We start from the raw sequence: 20,593 nt of genomic DNA, 5'->3' as shown, positions 1-20,593 counted from the left end.
CCATCAAAATATAACACAGAAGAAAAATACAATTCTGGAGCAAAGAGCCCAGGTCTTGCCATAGCGTAGTGTATGACGGAGTTTGCCACGGGGACCTGCTTGGAGCAAGGGTTGTATGGCAATGTGCTTGCAACTGTGAAGGATTACACGAAATCAGAATTATTCTGATAATTCTGGGGATACCTACCCTTTCTTGAATGCTTACTAGGCACTGTTCACTTCCTCCTACAATAGAGTTTGTGTGATAAATATTATATCTCCAATTTTATAGAGAAAAAGTATCAGGATGAAGCTAATCACTATCTGACAATAGTATCACCAGCGATAAAAACAATAGTTACACTCATCTGATTAGCTGGAAATTCTACAGCTTCATAGATTTACCTTTTTATTCTTCATATAAGGAAAAAATACTTAAAGAAAATAGAAACAAGGTAAATACCCGCCCCAATCTCTTTGATTTTCTGGGTCCTTCCTTATATGAGCAACATAAAAGTGTTGCCATTTGTGATTAAAGTAAGGGTCCGATTGCTTAGAAACAGATTAAGGGTCATATTAGCAAGAATTTGAAAGTGAGAGGAAAGGTAAAGATTAGACAATCCTTTGGTGGGCTTCAAAAATACTATTTCCAGACCGGTCACTTGAACATTATTTTTGTCATAATTCATTTAAGTTAAAAATGGGTTTTGCTTTTATCTTTGTGGGTGGCAGGAAAGGTCATAGTGACATCTTCTGGCCCAAAACAAGTACTACATATCAGCAGTTCAACATATAAGCCAAACTCTACCCCAGGGAACAGTAAAAATGTCACCCCTTTCATGATGAGTCAAATCAGCCATCTCTATAATATGCTTCTTTCTCTGTTATAGCATGGCCCTGCGGCTTCCACTGAGAACATCACTGAGTGGATGAACTCGCAGCTTGCCCCTTAAGAAAATGTACTAACAATCTCCCAACCAACAAGAGTCCAGGGACAGATGGCTTTCCAGGGGAAATCTACCAAACATTTAGAGTTAACACCTATCCCTTTGAAGCTATCCCAAAAAATAGAAATGTAACGAAAACTTCCAAACTCTATGATGCCAGCATTACCTTGATTCCAAAAGCAGACAGAGACCCCACTAAAAAGGAGAACTACAGACCAATCTCCCTGATGAACATGGATGCAAAAATCCTCAACAAGATACTAGCCAACCGGCTCCAGAAATACACTAGAAAAATTATTCACCACGATCGAGCGCGATTTATTCCTGGGACACAGGGCTGGTTCAATATTGACAAATCAGTTAATGTGATACATCACATTAATAAAAGAAAGGATAAGAACGACAGGATCCTTTCAATAGACACAGAAAAAGCACTTGACAGGGGCCCCTGGGTGGCTTAGTCAGTTAAGCGTCTGCCTTTGGCTCAGGTCGTGACCTCATGGTTCATGGGTTCAAGCCCCATGTTGGGAGTTGGGATCTCTGATGACAGCTCAGAGCCTGGATCCTGCTTCAGATTCTGTGTCTCCCACTCTCTCTCTGCCCTTCCCCAGCTTGCACTAGGTCTGTCTCTCTAAAAAAACATAAATAAATAAATAAATAAATAAATAAATAAATAAATAAATAAAAAAAATTAAATTTAAAAAGGATTTGATAAAATACAGTATCCTTTCTTAATAAAATCCTCAAGAAAGTAGGGATAGAAGGATCATACCTCAAGATCAGAAAAGCCATATATGAAAGACCCACTGCTAATGTCATCCTCAATGGGGAAAAACTGAGAGCTTTCCCCCCAAGGTCAGGAACATGACAAGGATGTCCACTCTCACCACTGTTATTCAACATAGCGTTAGAAGTCCTAGCCTCACCAATCAGACAACACAAAGAAATACAAGGTATCCAAACTAGCAAGGAGGAAGTCAAACTTTCACTCTTCGCAGATGACAGGATACTCTATGTGGAAAATCTAAAAGACTCCATCAAAAAACTGCCAGAACTGATACATGAATTCAGCAAAGTTGCAAGATATAAAACCAATGTACAGAAATCAGTTGCATTTCTATACACCAATAATGAAGCAGCAGAAAAAGAAATCAAGGAATCGATCCCATTTATAATTGCACCAGAAACCATCAAATACCTAGGAATAAATCTAACCAGGGAGGTGGAAAATCTATACACTGAAAACTATAGAAAGCTTACGAAAGAAATTGAAGAAGACACACACAAAAAAATGGAAAAATATTCCATGCTCATGGATTGGAAGAACAAATATTGTTAAAATGTCCATACTACCCAAAGCAATCTACTTACTCAATGCAATCCCTAACCAAATAACACCAGCATTGTTCACAGAGCTAGAACAAACAATCCTAAATTTGTATGGAACCAGAAAAGACTCTGAATAGTCAAAGCAATCCTGAAAAAGAAAACCAAAGCTGGAGGCATCACAATTCCAGACTTCAAGCTGTATTACAAAATTGTAATCATCAAGACAGTACGGTACTGGCACAAAAACACACTCAGGTCAATGGAACAGAATAGAGAACCCAGAAATGGACACACAAACGTATGGCCAACTAATCTTTGACAAAGCAGGAAAGAATATCCAATGGAAGAAAGACAGTCTCGTTAGCAAGTGGTGCTGGGAAAACTGGACAGCGACATGCAGAAGAATGAACCTGGACCACTTTCTTACACCATACACAAAAATAAACTCAAAATGGATGAAAGACCTAAACGTAAGACAGGAAACCATCAAAATCCTGGAGGAGAAAACAGGCAACAACCTCTTTGACCTTGGCTGCAGCAATTTCTTACTTGACATGTCTCTGGAGGCAAAAGAAACAAAAGCAAAAATGAACTATTGGGACCTCATCAAGATAAAAAGCTTCTGCACAGCAAAGGAAACAATCAGCAAAACTAACAGGGAAATGACAGAATGGGAGAAGATATTTGCAAATGACATACCAGAGAAAGGATTAGTATCCAAAATCCTTAAAGAACTTATCAAACTCAACACCCAAAAAACAAATAATTCAATGAAGAAAGAGGCAAAAGACATGAATAGACACTTCTCCAAAGAAGACATCCAGATGGCCAACTGACACATGAAAAAATGCTCAACATCACTCATCATCAGGGAAATACAAATCAAAACCACAATGGAAACACACACACACACACACACACACACACACACAATGAGATACCACCTCACACCTGTCAGAATGGCTAAAATTAATAATTCAGACAATAACAGATGTTGGTGAGGGTGTGGAGAAAGAGGAACCCTTTTGCACTGCTGGTGGCAATGCAAACTGGTGCAGCCACTCTGGAAAACAGTATGGAGGTTCCTCAAAAAGTTAAAAATAGAACTACTCTACGACTCAGCAATTACACTACTAGGAATTTATCCAAAGGATACAGGAGTGCTGTTTTGAAGGGGCACATGCACCCCAATGTTTACAGCAACACTATCAACTATAGCCAAAGAATGGAACGAGCCCAATGTCCATCAGCTGATGAATGGATAAAGAAGATGTGGTATATACATACACTGGAATATTACTCAGCAATCAAAAAGAATGAAATCTTGCCATTTGCAGCTATGTGGAACTAGAGTGTATTATGCTAAGTGAAATAAGTCAGTCAGAGAAAGACAAATATCATTTGATTTCACTCACGTGTGGATTTTAAGAAACAAAATAGATGAACATAAGGGAAGAGGAGCAAAAATAATATAAAAACAGAGAAGGAGACAAACCATAAAAGACTCTTAAATACGGAGAACAAACTGAGGATTCCTGCTGGGGTGTTGGGTGGGGGCATGGGCTAAATGGGTGATGGGCATTAAGGAGGGCACTTGTTGGGAGGAGCACTGGGTGTTATATGGAAGTGATGAATCGCTGGGTTCTACTCCTGAAATCATTATTATACTATGTGTTAACTAATTTGGATTTAAATAAAATAATAAATAAATAAATAAATAGAAAATATACTAATAGAGCATAGAAAAAAATAAAAATTAAATTCTGTACAGCTGTTTTTCTAGGAAAAAAAATAATTTCGAATCTGGTTTCAAAATGTGTAAGCATTTATTCTGGACTCAAACTGAAAAAGAAGGTCTTTTGAGAGAGGCAAACCAAGAAACAGACTCTTAACCATAGGGAACACACTGATGGTTACCAGAGGGGAACAGAGTTAGGGAGATGGGGGAAATAGGTGATGAGAGTTAGGGAGGGCACTTGTCATGATGAGCGCCAGGTGATGTAAGGAAGTGTTGAATCACTATATTGTACACCTGAAACTACTATAACATTGTATGCTAACTATATGGGAATTAAAGTTAAATTAAAATGTCAGGGGCATCTGGCTGGCTCAGGGAAAAAAAAAAAAAAGAAAAGAAAAGAATCTACCTAAAAGGGTAGAGGGAAAAATTTTTTCCCTCCCCTAGAATAGTAAACACAGATGTCAAAGAAAAGTTAAAGCTGTAATATATTATTTAAAAAGCTTCAAGACATTAAGGTGATCCCAATTTTAGTGGCCACCACACACATCTCACAAAAATGAGAGAATATATTGGATTATAAATTCAAATTTCACGTTTTCTTTCTGCTATCATTTCTGCCACTGACGCAAGCCACAGACCAGCTGAGCCAGACTTACCAGTGGAGTGGATCATCAGGGCAAGTCCTTTAAGATGTCTTGTCGACAGGTAGATCATGTTATAGCCTCGGTTTCTTACTTTGTTGTGGTGATACTGGATGTAGCGCTCAAGAAGGAAGTGCAGAATCCACAAAATAACTTTCCCAAGGATTATGACTGTCTGAACTTTCAATGGGTTGGTATAGTTTCCTGGGCACTTGTCCTCAATTGGATTAGGGTAAGAACAAAGTACACCTGTTAAAAACGCCAAAATGACAAACACAACCTGGTGGAAAGGAGAGCAGTAGGATTAATATTCAATATTTGGAATTAAGAAATAATAATCACCATCCCAGCACATACTCATACCTATGATTTTGTTATCCTCCTGTTTTTATAAATGAATTTAAAACTTTTTTTTTTTTTTTTTTTTTTTTGCCTTTTTAAGCAGAAAATTTGGAGGAAACTTTACAGGAAGTTTGGAAACAAATCACAAATAAGACAAATCACTCCCAATCCATCTAACAGAGATGAGTAAATGGTAAACAGCTTTCTGCTCACTTCTCTTTTTTTTTTTTTTTAATTTTTTTTTAACATTTATTTATTTTTGAGACAGAGAGAGACACAGCATGAACGGGGGAGGGTCAGAGAGAGAGGGAGACACAGAATCTGAAACAGGCTCCGGGCTCTGAGCCATCAGCCCAGAGCCCAACACGGGGCTCGAACTCATGGACTGCGAGATCATGACCTGAGCCGAAGTCGGACGCTTAACCTACTGAGCCACCCAGGCGCCCCATCTGCTCACTTCTATTTTATTGAAAAGAGTGAAAATCATTAACTCAGTGCCTCAAAGGTTAACTAATAAAAAGCATCATTTAAAAAACTTTATTTCTAGGTGGCTCAGTTGGTTACGCATTTGACTCTTGGCGCTGGCAGCGCGGAGTCTGCTTGGGACTCTCCCTCTCTCTTTGCCCTTCTCCTGCTCATGCTCTCTCTCTCAAAGTAAATAAATAAACTTAAAAAGAATTCCATAAAGTAAAATATATGTGATTTGTCAAAGTGATTTGTCAAGAATAGTAATATTTGCTATGGCAACTCAAGGTGCTTATTAATATAAAGCAAATAGCTGAATGGTCACCATATTCTCTATACTATAAAACATTGTACATTGGACCAAATTGATCCATTATACATAAAGTAGCATATAGACATTTTTCTTAGTTTTTTTTTAAGTTTTAATTTAAATTCCAATTAGTTAACATACAGTGTAATATTAGTTTCATGTGTACAATATAGTGATTCAGTAATTCTATACATCACCTGATGCTCATCACAAGTGCCCTCCTTAATCTCCATCACCTATTTAACTCATCCCCCTACCAACCTTCCCTCTGATAACCATCAGTTTGTTCTCTGTAATTAAGAGTCTCTTGGGGCGCCTGGGTGGCACAGTCGGTTAAGCGTCCGACTTCGGCTCAGGTCACGATCTCACTGTCCGTGAGTTCGAGCCCCACCTCGGGCTCTGTGCTGAATGCTCGGAGCCTGGAGCCTGTTTCGGATTCTGTGTCTCCCTCTCTCTCTGACCCTCCCCCATTCATTCTCTGTCTCAAAAATAAATAAACGTTAAAAAAATAAAAAAAAAAGAGTTTCTTGGTTTGCCTCTATGTTTTCCCTTTGCTCATTTGTTTCGTTTCTCAAATTCCACTTGAGTAAAATCATAGGGTATTTGTCCTTCTCTATTTCACTTAACATAATACTTTCTAGTTGCATCCATGTCATTGCAAGTGACAATATTTCATTCTTTTTATTTTTTAAATTTTTTCTTTCGATTTCATTCTTTTTTATGGCTGAGTAATATTCCATCACATATATATGCGTATATATATATATATATATATACACACACACACGTATATATATATACACACACACCATCTCTTCTTTATCCATTCACTGGTTGATGGATACTTGGGCTGTTTCCATAATTTGCCTATTGTAAATAATACTGGTGCATGTATCCCTTTGAATTGGTATTTTTGTATTATTTGGGTTAAATACCCAGTAGTGCAATTGCTGGATTGTAGGGTAGTTCTATTTTTAACTTTTTGAGAAACCTCCATACTGTTTTCCAGAGTGGCTGCACCAGTTTACATTCCCACTAACAGGACAAGAGACTTTCCCTTACTCCACATCCTCACCAACACCTGTTGTTTCTTGTGTTGTTGATCTTAATCATTCTGACAAATACAAGGTGATATCTCATTACCATTTTGATTTTCATTTCCCTGATGGTAATATTAGGCATATTTTCATGGGTCTGTTAGCCATCTGGATAACTTCTTTGGGAAAATGTCTATTTATATCTTCTGCCCATTTTTTAATTGAATTATTTTTGGGGTATTGAGTTTTATAAGTTCTTTATAGATTTTGGATACTAACCCTTTATCGGATATGTCATTTGCAAATATATCTTCTCCCATTCTGTAGGTTGCCTTTTAGTTTTGTTGTTTCCTTCACTGTGCAGAAGCTTTTTATTCTGATGTAGTCCCAATAGTTTATTTTAGCTTTTGTTTCCCTTGCTTCAGGAGATGTATCTAGAAAAAAGTTGCTATGGCCAATGTCAGAGAAATTACTGCCTGTGCTTTAAGGGGTTTTATGGTTTCAGGTCTCACATTTAGGTCTTTAATCCATTTTGAGGTTTTTTTTTTTCCTTTTATTTGTTTATTTATTTATTTTGAGAGAGAGAGAGAGAGAGAGAGAGAGAGAGAGAGAGAGAGAGAAAGCACAAATAGAGAAAGCACGAGAGAGAGGGAGAAACAGAGAATCCCAAACAGGCTCCACAGCAGCAGTTTGGAGCTCAACTCGGGGCTCCAACCCATGAACTGTGAGATCATGATTGGAGCCAAAGTCAACGCTTAAACAACTGAGACACCCAGGCACCCCATTTTGAACTTATTTTTGTGTACAGTGAAAGAGAATGGTCCAGTTTCATTCCTCTGCATGTTGCTGTCCAGTTTTCTCAGTACCATTTGTTGAAGAGACAGTCTTTTTCCCATTGGATATTCTTTCCCGCTTTGTTGAAGTTAATTGACCATATAATTGTGGGTTCATTTCTGGGTTTTCTATTCTGTTCTATTGACCTATGTGCTATTTTTATGCCAGTTCCATATGGTTTTGATTACTACAGCTTTGTACTATAACCTGAAGTTCAGAATTTTGATGCCTCCAGCTTTGTTTTTTTTCAAGGTTGCTTTGGTAACTCATTTGTGGCTACATACAAATTTTAGGTTTGTTCTAGCTCTATGAAAAATGCTGTTGGTATTTCAATAGGGATTCCATTAAATGTGCCACTTGCTTTTGGTAGTATAGACATTTTAACAGTATTTGTTCTTCTAATCCATGAGCATTGAATGTCTTTCCATTTCTTTGTATCACCTTTGATTTCTTTCATCAGTGCTTTATCATTTTCAGAGTACAGCCCTTTCACCTCTTTGGTTAGCTTTACTCTTAGGTATCTTACGATTTTTGGTGCAATTGTAAATGGGATTGATTCCTTAATGTCTCTGCTGCTTCATTATTGGTGTATAGAAATGCAACAGATTCCGGTATGTTGATTTTATATCCCATGACACTACTGAATTCGTGTATTGTTTCTAGCAGTTTTTTGGTGGAGTCTTTCGGGTTTTCTGGGTTTTCTATATATAGGGTCATGTTCTGCAAATAGTGAGTTTGACTTCTTCCTGGCTGATTTGGATGCCTTTTATTTCTTTTTGTTATCTGACTACTGTGGCTAGGACTTCCAGTACTATGTTGAATAAAAGTGGTAAGAATAGACATCCCTGTGAATGTATCACAGGCAACATTGTTCTTTGACTGTACAGGAAAAGCTCAGTGTTTTCCCATTTAGGATGATGTTCGCTGTGGGTTTTTCATATATGGCATTTATTATGTTGAGGTATATTCCCTCTAAACCTATTTGTTGAGGGTTTTTATCATGAATGGATGTTGTACTTTGTCAAATGCTTTTTCTGCATTATTGAAATGATCATATAGTTCTTTTTTTAAATTAATGTAATCTATTACATTGATTGATTTGGGAATACTGAACCACCCTGGCAACCCAGGAATAATTACCACTTGATTGTGGTGAATGATTTTTTTAGTGTATTGTTGGATTCGGTTTGCTAGTATTTTGTTGAGAAGTTTTGCATCTATGTTCATCAGAGATATTGGCCTGTAGTTCTCTTTTTTGGTGGTGTCTGGTTTTGGTATCAGGGTAATGCTGGTATTTGTTTGTTTGTTTTTTAACACGATATTTTCTTAGTCCTAAAACTAGGGCAATCGACCCCATAATATCTTAGGCAGGCAACTTAATATAAAAAGGTTTTTTTTAAGTGATATGTGTGTATGTTTGTGTGTATGTGGGGGGTATATATACATAAAGAGTATGTTACATGAATTAAGGAGTATATTATTAAAAAAAAGAAGAAGGAGAAGAAAAACCGGCCACGATGCAGGGACCAGGAGGCCACCTCTGCACGTGGTGGCATCAGGAAAGAAGTGCTTCAGTTGATAATCTGGGGATCAGAAGCCATGGCAGAACCACACTGCACTTACTAGATCTACACAAGGAGAAAGGACACATCTGTCTCCTCAGGGTATTCAGTTCTTTTTTCTAAATTTTTTTTTTTATGTGTATTTATTTTTGAGACAGAGAGAAACAGAGCATGAACGGGGGAGAGTCAGAGAGAGGGAGACACAGAATCCGAAACAGGCTCCGGGCTCCGAGCTGTCAGCACAGGGCCCGACGCGGGGCTTGAACTCACAGACTGTGAGATCATGACCTGAGCCGAAGTCGGATGCTTAACCGACTGAGCCACCCAAGCACCCCGTCAGGGTATTCAGTTCTTAATTCAAGGCTACACAGTGCGTGTCACTGGAGCAGCAGCTGAGCAAGTCAATGAACCACATTCATCCCCATAAACACTTGGGCTGCTAAGAATTTGCCCTCTGGATTTCTCACATTGTAGCAAAGAATAACTATGTCCCCTCGCACTTCAGATCTCAACAACTGAAATGGAGATTTTTAACAGAGTAGATGCAGAGACATCAGTAAGCCCACAACAAGACCATTCACACATGGAGATTTTTTCCCTGTTTGTTTGTCCATTTAGGGGTTCCTTTTGGTACGTGATGCTGATTGTGTAAGTTTAAGGAGTACCACTTTGTTTTGGGTTTTTTTTTTTAAGTTTTTATTTTATTTTTGGGTAATTTCTATACCAAATGTGGGGCTCGAACCCTGAGATCAAGAGTCACATGTTCCTCCGACTAAGCCAGCCAGGTGCACCTATAACGTGTGGATTTAATACATTAATATATATTGCTATATGATTACCTCCTTGGTGTTAGCTAACGCTTCTATCGCCTCACATCATTATCATTTCCTTTCTGTGGTGAGAACAATTAAGATATGTAATCTTTTGGCAACTCTCAAGTTTACAATACACACAGTATGGTTGGCTGTGGTCACTGTGCTATGCCTTAGATCTCCAGGACTTATGTATCTACTGGTAGCAACACGTGTGTTTTTAAAAATCCCCAGACATTTATAATTTTATCATAATATAAAATATGGAGCACCACTGTACTTATTGTTCTGCTGCAATTTGATTTCTCTGCTTAATGTTATTTCCTAAGTGTAGATAAATTGATAAGATTCTGTCAACGTATATAGATTTATCTACATCTCTTTTTTCTTTTGTAACTGAAAAATACATGCATATGGGGGAAAAAATTCAAATAGTACAAAAGGCAGATAGTAAAATATATCAGGTATTCCTTCTATGAGGCCCTCAGTCCTCCACCTCAGTGGCCACTAGTGTTAAAACAGTCATGTGAATGCATCTAGAAATAATCTGTGTTTAGCCAGGAATACACATGCACAGCAGCCCTCTGAATTCTCTTTTAAAATGTGTAAATAGGAACATTCTGTGCACACTGTTGTAAACCTATGTTTGCAAACACTCAATAATATAATTGTGAACGCTGGTCTAATATATGCACATCCACCCTGTTTCTTTTTCAGAGACTGCAGAGCATTCTTTCATATGGATGGGACATACAAAGTGTCCTCTGAGTGGTGGTAGGGGCAGTAAGTTGATATCATGGACAGGAGTACTATTATCAACAATCTCCTGACACATGAGCAAATACATCTACAGTAAACTCTTTGAAGAAGAGAGATGAGTCAAAAAGTATGCACATTTTAAATGTCAGTACATGTAGCCAAACTGCCCTCTAAAGAGCTTCTATATATATTTAAGAACATCACCTTTGTATGGATTACTTTGTCCCAGCCAACTTACATGTATTAACAAGAGCAGATTTGCTATGATGACCGTAGGAAGAGGATGGAATCTGGGTCTAAAATGAGCATGTAATGAATGATGTGGGAGATGCTGGGTGTCCAGAAGGGGGTCATCTTCAATACTTTGGGTGAGATCCAAGGAGCCCTGAGGGACAGAAAAACAGAAGCAAACTATAATCACCACTTTCTGGATTATGTTTCTAAGACAAATCTACTAAACTATAAAGCTTTGGGGCGCCTGGGTGGCTCAGTCGGTTAAGAATCTGACTTTGGCTCAGGTCATGATCCCATGGTTCATGAGTCCAAGCCCCACATTGGGTGCCATGCTGACAGCTCGGAGCCTGGAACCTGCTTCAGATTCTGTGAATCCCTCTTCTCTCTGCCCCAACCCTACTTGCGCTCTGTCTCTATCTCTCAAAAATGAATAAATGTTAAAAAAAAAATTAAAAAAATAAACCATAAAGCTTTAAAAAACCATTATACAAGTTAGAAGAAAGAAAAATAGACTCCCTACCTAGAGCCAATTTAAAAAGACCATAAACTTCTAGACAACTACTATACACAAATTGGTGAAGCAAGTATTAAAATGGGTACAGGAAATCTTAACTTCAGTTATCTTCAAATGAGATAATACAGAATGAGATTAAAGCAAACATTTTTTCTTTAAGCCCTCAAAACTTAGATATTGATTTATCTAACATCATTTGCATTATTGATGAAATAATTACATATGGTTGCAGTTCTTTTTTTTTTTTTTAGTTTTTTTTTTTTTTTTTTTTTTAAAGTTTATGTTGAGAGAGAGGGAGAACAAGCAGGGGAGGGGCAGAGAGCAAGGGAAAGAGAGAATCCCAAGCAGAGGCACTGACAGTGCAGAGCTCGATGTGGGGCTCGAACCCAGGAACCGTGAGCTCATGACCTGAGCCGAAATCAAAAGTCGGATGCTTAACCAACTGAACCACCCAGGTGCCCCCTGTGTGGTTACAATTCTTAAACTACATCCTGGTGTTCCACAAAAATTTGGAAAGCTAGTGGAGGCTTTATTGGACTTTTAGTTATGATTGAAACATTTTAGAGAAGGAAACATCATCCTGCTAGATCTTTGAGGAGACTTTAGTTTATAGATACCAGATTCTCAATGAAAACAACTAGTGGCAATGGCACTGAAGTAGCTGATGGGGTTGAGCTACAACCTACAACTTCAGTCGGTCTTATTGAAAGGAATTGGCGGTACAGGAACAGTACTACCAGGTCTCCGGTGCTTACGACAATCTTTTAATCTCAGGCCCTAACCGAAAACTATCGTACATAAGGCACTCTAAGATTAAAAAACATAAAACACAGTCCCTGTCCAAAAGATTGCATTTTCATTGGGGAGGTTAGGGATAAAGGCATACGGGATGAAATGATAATATAAGTGAGCTCATTGGACGAAATATAAAATAAGATGGAAATAAAGGTTTTAACAGAAAAAGGGAAGCCAGAGAACAGCATTTGGAAACAGAGGATAAGGACTCTTTGGAAGGCATAGAGTGAGACAAACGGTATAAGGGATGCCTTCTGGGCACTAGATTACAAAGATAAAAATAATAATCTGGGGCCTAACTCAGATCTGGGGTGGTCTTCTCAATTTCCAAGCTCAGGCGTTCAAGGCTGTTCTGCAATTTTTTTTTCATTCAATGTCTAGATAGCTTCCTGTTCAGTCTGCCGTAACTTATGGTATGATTCCGATTAGTTCTGTTCTTTTTGAGATTCCTTTGCCTCTGGCTCTTTCTCAGTCAGCAGATGTCCTAGCTCCACAGGGCTAACGTCTGTGCATCCGTCCAGGCCCCGCTGGGGCAATTCTCACAGGCAGCCTTCTCAGGCATCCAAGCATCTGGATCGTGCCACACCTTCATGTCTTCCCACGTTTGTGCTCACTTCCTCTATCATACTATTCTTTGATGGTCTTATTCCTTACCCGTGCCCAGTACATTTCATGAGACCCACGAACTCCCCATCCCTTGTCTCTGTAATCCTGGCACCCAGCAGTGACTTAGGGTTAGCACCCAGAGAACACCCGATGAATGAATGACTGGTCCAAACCTATCTCGCAGTGTTCCTAACTCAATTATGGTATCATCAAAGACCTGGGCTCACCAGGAGAGGTCACCAGGAGCTGTGGGAGAATCAGCTCTGATCAGATGCAGAGGCAGAACGTACTGTGGTCAAAGGCAAGCTCCTAAGTCAAACTGCCTGGCTTCAGCTACAAGTTCACTGCTTCCTAGCTGTGAGCAAGTTACTTCAGCTTTCTATGCCTCAGTTTCCTCAGCTCAAAAAAGAGAATAATAACAGCACCTGCTTCATAGCTTTCTTGGGAAGATGAAATGAGTTACTATACATAAAAGTGCCAGAACGTTGGCAGGCACAGACTAAGCAATGAGTAACTAGCAGGCACTATTGTCTCTAACTCGCTTTTCCCTTGCTTTTCCCCACATAGTATTCCTTTTACCATCCGAACTCCTAAGTCTGTTCTTTTCTCTCTGTGCTCACTATTCAGTGCAGGCCCCAGCGTTTCTCATGGCCTTTGCCTTCCAGTCTACGGACGTCAGCAAACTCTTGCTGCAGCTGGACATCCTCTAAAATAACATACACGTCTCTTTCCCCTAAACCTTGAGTCCCTCCCGATGATCCTCGGAACACAGGCCAAATTCTTAGACTGGTTCTCTCGCTTCCAACCCATTCCCAAGCTAGTTTTTGGGACTTGCCTCTCATTCTCTCTCTCCCCCCTGATGCCGACTGCTCCTTGCTCCCATCTCTCACAAAACTCTTTCAGTCCCTGGACCTTTACCTATTTTTGCCCACATGTCAAGGCTTGTCTCAGCAAAAGCACTGGCTTCTCTGATGCTTCAACACTGTTCCTACTGCCCTTTTCATCTGACATTCTACTTTTCATGTCCCCGAGTTTGGCTTGGGTCTATTTTCTATCTTCCATATGTCTTTTTAACCTTTTGAATGTAGAGAAAACGGGTATAATAATTTTTTAATGTCCCTGTTTGCTATTTCTAGCATGTCATTTCTGAATCAGTTTCAACCGCCTTATATGTCATATTTTCCTGCCTTTTTGCATGCTTGATAGTTTTTCCAACTGTATTGAGATATAATAGGCATATAGCATTGTGTCAGTTTAAGGTGTTCCATGAGTTAATTTGATACACTTTTTTTTTTTTTTTTTTAAGTAAGTAGGCTCCACACCCAATGTGGGGCTTGAACTCATGACCCTGAGATCAAGAGTCACATGCTCTACTGACTGAGCCAGCCAGGCGCCCCTTGATGCAGTTATGGATTGCAAAATGATTACCACGGAAGCATTAGTTAACACCTTCATTATGTCACATAATTACCAATGCCTAGTAATTTTGGATCAGATGCCAGACTTCCCAATTTATCTCTTCGGATGCAGGACAGTTTTGTATTTCTAAAAATATCCTTGAGCTTTGTTCTGGAATGCAGTTAAGTTACTCGGAAACAGTTTGATCTTTTTGGCCTTGCTTTTAAGACTTATTATTAGGTTGGACCATAGCTGTGTTTAGTCTAAGGCTAATTTTTCCCCACTATGAAGGCAAGACCTTTCTAAGCACCTAATACCCTGTGAATTATGGGGTTTCCAGTCTGACTGGCGGAACAGGCACTATTCCGGGCCCTGTGTGAGCACTAAACACTGTTTCTTCTAATCATTTCAGGTGGTTCTTTTCCAGGCTGTGGGAAATGTCCTCACAGGCATGTATTGAGCAAGACCCTGCTGACTACCTAAGGGGGACTCTGCACATCTTCAGTTCTCCCTCTGTGCAGCTCTCTCCTCTCCAGGGACCGCCGTGTGAACCCTTGTTGCCTCTGCCTCCCCAGGCTCTCAGCTCTATCTCCTCAATTCAGGGAGCCTGCTGACCGCTGCTGGGGCGCCCTTTCCTATCACAGCCTGCAGACTCTCAAGGTGGTCGGCTGGGGCAATCCTATGACTCACTTTGGTTTTTTTAAATTAAAAAAAAAAAATTTTTTTTAAGCTTATTTATCTTGAGAGAGAGAGGGAGAGAGAATCTCAAGCAGGCTCTGCACGGCCAGCACAGAGCCTGATGCGGGGTTCGAATTCACGAACCGTGAGATCATGACCTGAGCTGAAATCAAGAATCAGATGCTTAACCGACTGAGCCACCCAGGCACCCCCGACTCACTTTGTTTCCTGTCTCTTGGAAAACGCTTTCCTTCACTGCCTGATGTTCAATATCTTAAAAAGTGTTGTTTCATATATTGTATACAGTTTTTTGGTTGTTTGAGGCAGAAGGATAAATCTAGGCCCTGTTACTCCATGCTGGCTAGGAATAGTGGTTCCTACTGCTAACTTATAATACTAACCACAAGGTATCAAAGCTGTGGGAATAGTGTGCTTGACTAGGGCAGAGATTCTGTAGTATATATTGTTTATACTTAGCACCTAACGCAGAGCAGGTGCTCAGTATGTGTGTGGAGTGAATGAAAGATTGCCCAACTTGAACACTTGGGACCTGGGAATTTATACAAAGCTAGCCTTGAAGATTTAACCATAAGTCTTTCCTTTACCTCCCTTTCTTCCACGCACCATCTCCTCTACCCTAAATGACCTTTCTGGAGTGCCCCACAAACATCCTCTCTTATTGTTTTCAGAATCCAACTCACCTTGCAAGGTGCAACCAAGACTTAAGGTCTCCATAAAACTTGTCCTGACAAGTGTTTTCTTTCTACTTTAAAATTGCTGGGGTGCCTGGGTGGCTCAGTCAGTTGAGCGTCCAACTTCGGCTCAGGTCATGATCTCACGGTTAGTGAGTTTGAGACCCGCATCCAGCTCTGTGCTGACAGCTCAGTGCCTGGAGCCTGCTTCAGATTCTGTGTCTCCCTCTCTCTCTCTGTCCCTCTCCCACTCGCTCTGTCTCTCAGAAAATAAATAAAAACATTAAAAAATTTTTTAAAATTGCTATAAAATGTACTGCTCACATTAATTGGATTATTTCTTATGCTGTCTTGTATTACTTCCTTTTTTATGTGTATACCTTTTGTTTCTCCTGACTACATTGAAGGGGTTGGAAACTAGAATACGGTTTCTTCTCTATGTCACTTAATAGATGTTCGGTAAATACAATGTATTTGGTGGCTATATCAAATAAACTGTCCAGTGGATTCTATAGGAAATGTAATATAACCACACACACAATACCTTATCACCCTCAGATGGCACCTCCCCATCTGCATGTGAAGGGTGAAGGGAAGACAACTCCTGAATCCAAATAATTTCTTTACTTACACTATTAGTAACTTATGACCTGTACAAGAAATCTGTTGTTTTTGCCCATACGGATCTCCTTCCTCTTCTTTTGTGACCATAACTCAATTTCCTCTGGGGACCCACTGGGCACATCCTTCAATACTCTTCACCCTCCTCTGGCCTAGGTGGAACCTAAGAGGGCTGGGCAATCCAACTCTATGAGCAACAAAGCAAAGGGGGACCATGGTGGGGCAGATTCAGTCCAGGGCTGACCCTGAAAGGACCCCCGTCACTTAGATCCTTTGAGCTGCCCTTGTTTCAAGTCCTTTCAGAGGCCTAAGGGTCCATCCACCCTGTATCATTTCAAATAAATTCCTAACTTCTTTAAATTAACCAGAGTTGGTTTCACAGCTTGCAAACAATGAACCCTAACTAAAAAGCCTCTGCCTCTGCTAACTCACTTAAATGTCTAGTCCTACAGCATAGACCATAGTTTTAGCTTCTTACTGAATGGTAGAAATCATATCCACAAAATACCAAAAACAGGCAACTTGCTCAGATCTAAAGGGATTTAGGTATGTAACTGTTGGTGAAACATCAATCTCCAATTGTTTGATGAAACAGATTTCTCGGATTGTACTCATCTCAAAGCTAAAAGCTACAGATTCAAGAACCTGGGGCAAGTTAAAATCAACCAAGAAGTGGGGCGCCTGGGTGGCGCAGTCGGTTAAGCGTCCGACTTCAACCAGGTCACGATCTCACGGTCCGTGGGTTCGAGCCCCGCGTCGGGCTCTGGGCTGATGGCTCGGAGCCTGGAGCCTGTTTCCGATTCTGTGTCTCCCTCTCTCTCTGCCCCTCGCCCGTTCATGCTCTGACTCTCTCTGTCCCAAAAATAAATAAACGTTGAAAAAAAAAAAATTAAAAAAAAAAAAATCAACCAAGAAGCATTTACTGCACACATTTGCCTAACAGTCTCTCATTTTCCTCAGATTTCATTCCCATACATTGTCAGGTCATGAATCTCACCCTTAAAAATTCAGAAACAATGATTTCTCTTTATATGTATATGAATGTCAAAACTACTTCTATGTCTTAGTTTTCCATTTTTTCAACTGAAAAAAAAAATAAAGTTTTAGTCTTATCATTAGAAACTGTTTGGTTTTGAAAGCAGGAGACATCACAATCCCGGACTTCAAGTTGTATTACAAAGCTGTAATTATCATGACAGTATGGTACTGGCACAAGAACAGACACTCCGATCAATGGAATAGAATAGAGAACCCAGAAACGGACCCACAAACGTATGGCCAACTAATCTTTGACAAAGCAGGAAAGAATATCCAATGGAATAAAGACAGTCTCTTCAGCAAATGGCCCTGGGAAAACTGGGCAGTGACCTGCAGAAAAATGAACCTGGACCACTTTCTTACAACATACACAAAAATAAACTCAAATGGATGAAAGACCTAAATGTAAGACAGGAAGCCATCAAAATCCTCAAGGAGAAAGCAGGTAAAAACCTCTTTGATCTTGGCCGCAGCAACTTCTTACTCAACACGTCTCCAGAGGCAAGGGAAACAAAAGCAAAAATGAACTATTGGGACCTCATCAAAATAAAAAGCTTCTGCACAGCGAAGGAAACAATCAGCAAAACTAAAAGGCAACCAACGAAATGGGAGAAGATATTTGCAAATGACATATCAGATAAAGGGTTAGTATCCAAAATCTATAAAGAACTTCTCAAACTCAACACCCAAAAAACAAATAATCCAGTGAAGAAATGAGCAAAAGACATGAATAGACACTTCTCCAAAGAAGACATCCAGGTGGCCAACCGACACATGAACAAATGCTCAACATCACTCATCATCAGGGAAATATAAATCAAAACCACAATGAGATACCACCTCACACCTGTCAGAATGGCTAACATTAACAACTCAGTCAACAACAGATGTTGGCGAGGATGCGGAGAAAGAGGATCATTTTTACACTGCTGGTGGGAATGCAAACGGGTGCAGCCACTCTGGAAAATGGTATGGAGGTTCCTCAAAAAATTAAAAATGGAGCTACCCTACGACCCAGCAATTGCACTACTAGGTATTTATCCAAGGGATACAGGTGTGCTGTTTCAAAGGGACACATGCACCCCCATGTTTATAGCAGCACTATCAACAATAGGCAAAGTATGGAAAGAGCCCAAATGTCCATCGATGGATGAATGGATAAAGAAGCTGTGGTGTGTATACACACACACACACACACACACACACACACACACACACACACAATGGAGCATTACTCAGCAATCAAAAAGAATGAAATCTTGCCATTTGCAACTACCATGGATGGAACTGGAGGGTATTATGCTAAGCGAAATTAGTCAGTCAGAGAAAGACAAATATCATATGACTTAACTCATATGAGGACTTTAAGACACAGACCAGATGAACACAAGGGAAGGGAAGCAAAAATAATATAAAAACAGGGAGGGGGACAAAACATGAGACTCTTAAATATGGAGAACAAACAGAGGGTTACTGGAGGGATTGTATGTGGTGGGAAGGGCTAAACGGGTAAGAGGCATTAAGGAATCTACCCCTGAAATCATTATTGCACGATATGCTAACTTGGATGTAAATTTTAAAAAATAATAAAAAATGAAATGAAATAAAATAAAAAGAAATTGGTTTTTAGTTAAGATACCTTAACTGTTGTTGCTATTTACACAAGAATCTAAGCTCATGTAGGGCTGGAACTGTTATGAGTCTTGCCTGATGCCCCTAATGAACTGACAGGATCACAGTAATAATTCCTATTAATGTCTTAATCCAAATTAGTGCTTTGCATTTCTTTCAACTTCGCATTTCTCAAGGATACAAATTTTATTACCTGACAATGGGGCAGCCAGTTATTCTGGGCACAATTACATGTTTCCCCTAAAAATGTTTCAATATACTTATGCAAATATTTTACTTCGTACTCTACAGACTGTAGTCTAGGCGACTAGTTTTTTAGTAACCTGGTTTGGATCCATTAAGCAAGGAGATTTAAAAATCCTTTTCTGCCTATCACGATTACATTCAAAACATCACGACACTGCTTTTCTCCAATGCGGGTTGCTGGATGATGCCAGTGACAGGTCGACCCCTGAGACACTGGCAGCCGGCCTGCATATCGCAGCCGCTCCACGTTCACAGCCCTCTAAAGCCAGGGCAGGGAACCCACGAGGAGGGAGATTCGTCCCCGCGACTCAATACGTCTGAGCGGAGCCAAGCGGCCCAGCTCAGAGGAGCGCCCCAGAGACTGCTGTCAGGCCAGACGCGCATCACGTGAGGCTCCCAGTTCCGGGATCAAAGACGCGCGCCGCACGTGGGCTGGGCGCCTGCCTGGGACCCCCAGCATCCGCGCATCCCCTGCCCAGCAGCCCACCCGGCCTCCACTCGGAAAAGTAAGCCTGGAGCCAGCGCGTCGCGGACCCCACTGCCCCCTGGGTGTCTTGTCCCAGAACCCCGAGTCCCGGGCCAGCCCTGCGCAGGAAGCGCCTCCTCCGGCCGCGGTCGCACCGGGTAAGGGTGGCTTCCCTCCGCAGTCTCCGCCCAGCGCGCCCAGCAAGGGAAGAAAGGGGTTCCGGGGCCAGCCTCCCGCCACTTCCGTGCACTCACGTCCTCCATTCTGCCCCCAGCCGCCATTTCCCGAAGCCCGAGGCCGAAGTCCGGGCCAGCCGGCCTCTCCACCTGCGCCGCGCGCCGCCGGCCCAGGAAAATTGCCACCTTCTAGGACTTAGCGGCCCCCGCTTCAGACACACCCCTTCGGCTCCCGCTCCGCCTCCGGCGGGTCCCGAGCCCCGCCTTCTCTCTCCCGATTGGCCAAGGCGGAGGGGCGTGTCCCGCTCTGAAACCAGCTCTGTGGGTCGCTTTGCCTAGTCCTACCTTACAGTTCCAGCGATCTCTGCTGAAGTCGGTTGTTGGCCGGAGACGTGGGCATTGAAGGTTGTGTTCCAAATCCAAGAATTTAACTATTTTCGGCTGCCACTTGCTTCTTTTAAAAATATTAATTTTTTATAGTCTTCCTTAGATTTTGTTTGCAGGCACAGCTCTATGAATAAGTAGAAACAGCTATAGAATCCTATCGCTCCCATTTATACCTGGAAACTCCACTAGCAGAATGACAGGAACAGAATAAAGATTCTAATTTACATGACATATTTACGGATTTCGCTTATGGGAAATGAAGCATTTAGAATTTTCAGGGCTTTTTTTTTTTAATGGAATAAAAAACAAAACTTTAATGAAATTTTCTAAAAATACATGATCGTTGTAAAAA

The 20,593-nt window shown here is 40.6% G+C and overlaps 1 protein-coding gene across 3 annotated transcripts in view; it reads right to left on the bottom strand.

Moving 5' to 3' along the window:
* TMEM192 (transmembrane protein 192) overlaps positions 1 to 20,091 on the bottom strand; it is a 32,856-nt gene extending 12,765 nt beyond the window's left edge. For 2 of the 3 annotated variants that reach the window (XM_086703929.1, XM_086703930.1), the window contains exons 1-3: positions 19,933 to 20,091; positions 10,997 to 11,143; positions 4,653 to 4,917 (exon numbers count right to left, since the gene is read on the bottom strand). In XM_086703929.1, the coding sequence (XP_086560055.1) occupies positions 4,653 to 4,917; positions 10,997 to 11,143; positions 19,933 to 19,959 (439 nt within the window). In that variant the 5' untranslated portion in view covers positions 19,960 to 20,091. The remainder of the gene's footprint in view (positions 1 to 4,652; positions 4,918 to 10,996; positions 11,144 to 19,932) is intronic. The other variant, XM_025922381.2, reaches the window with a different exon arrangement.
* Between the last annotated feature and the right edge of the window lie 502 nt (positions 20,092 to 20,593).

This window comes from Puma concolor, chromosome B1 (genome assembly GCF_028749965.1).
Source record: "Puma concolor isolate L17-30 chromosome B1, mPumCon1.1.hap2, whole genome shotgun sequence".
NCBI classification, from domain to species: domain Eukaryota; kingdom Metazoa; phylum Chordata; class Mammalia; order Carnivora; family Felidae; genus Puma; species Puma concolor.
This window is presented reverse-complemented; position numbering and strand designations above follow the sequence as displayed.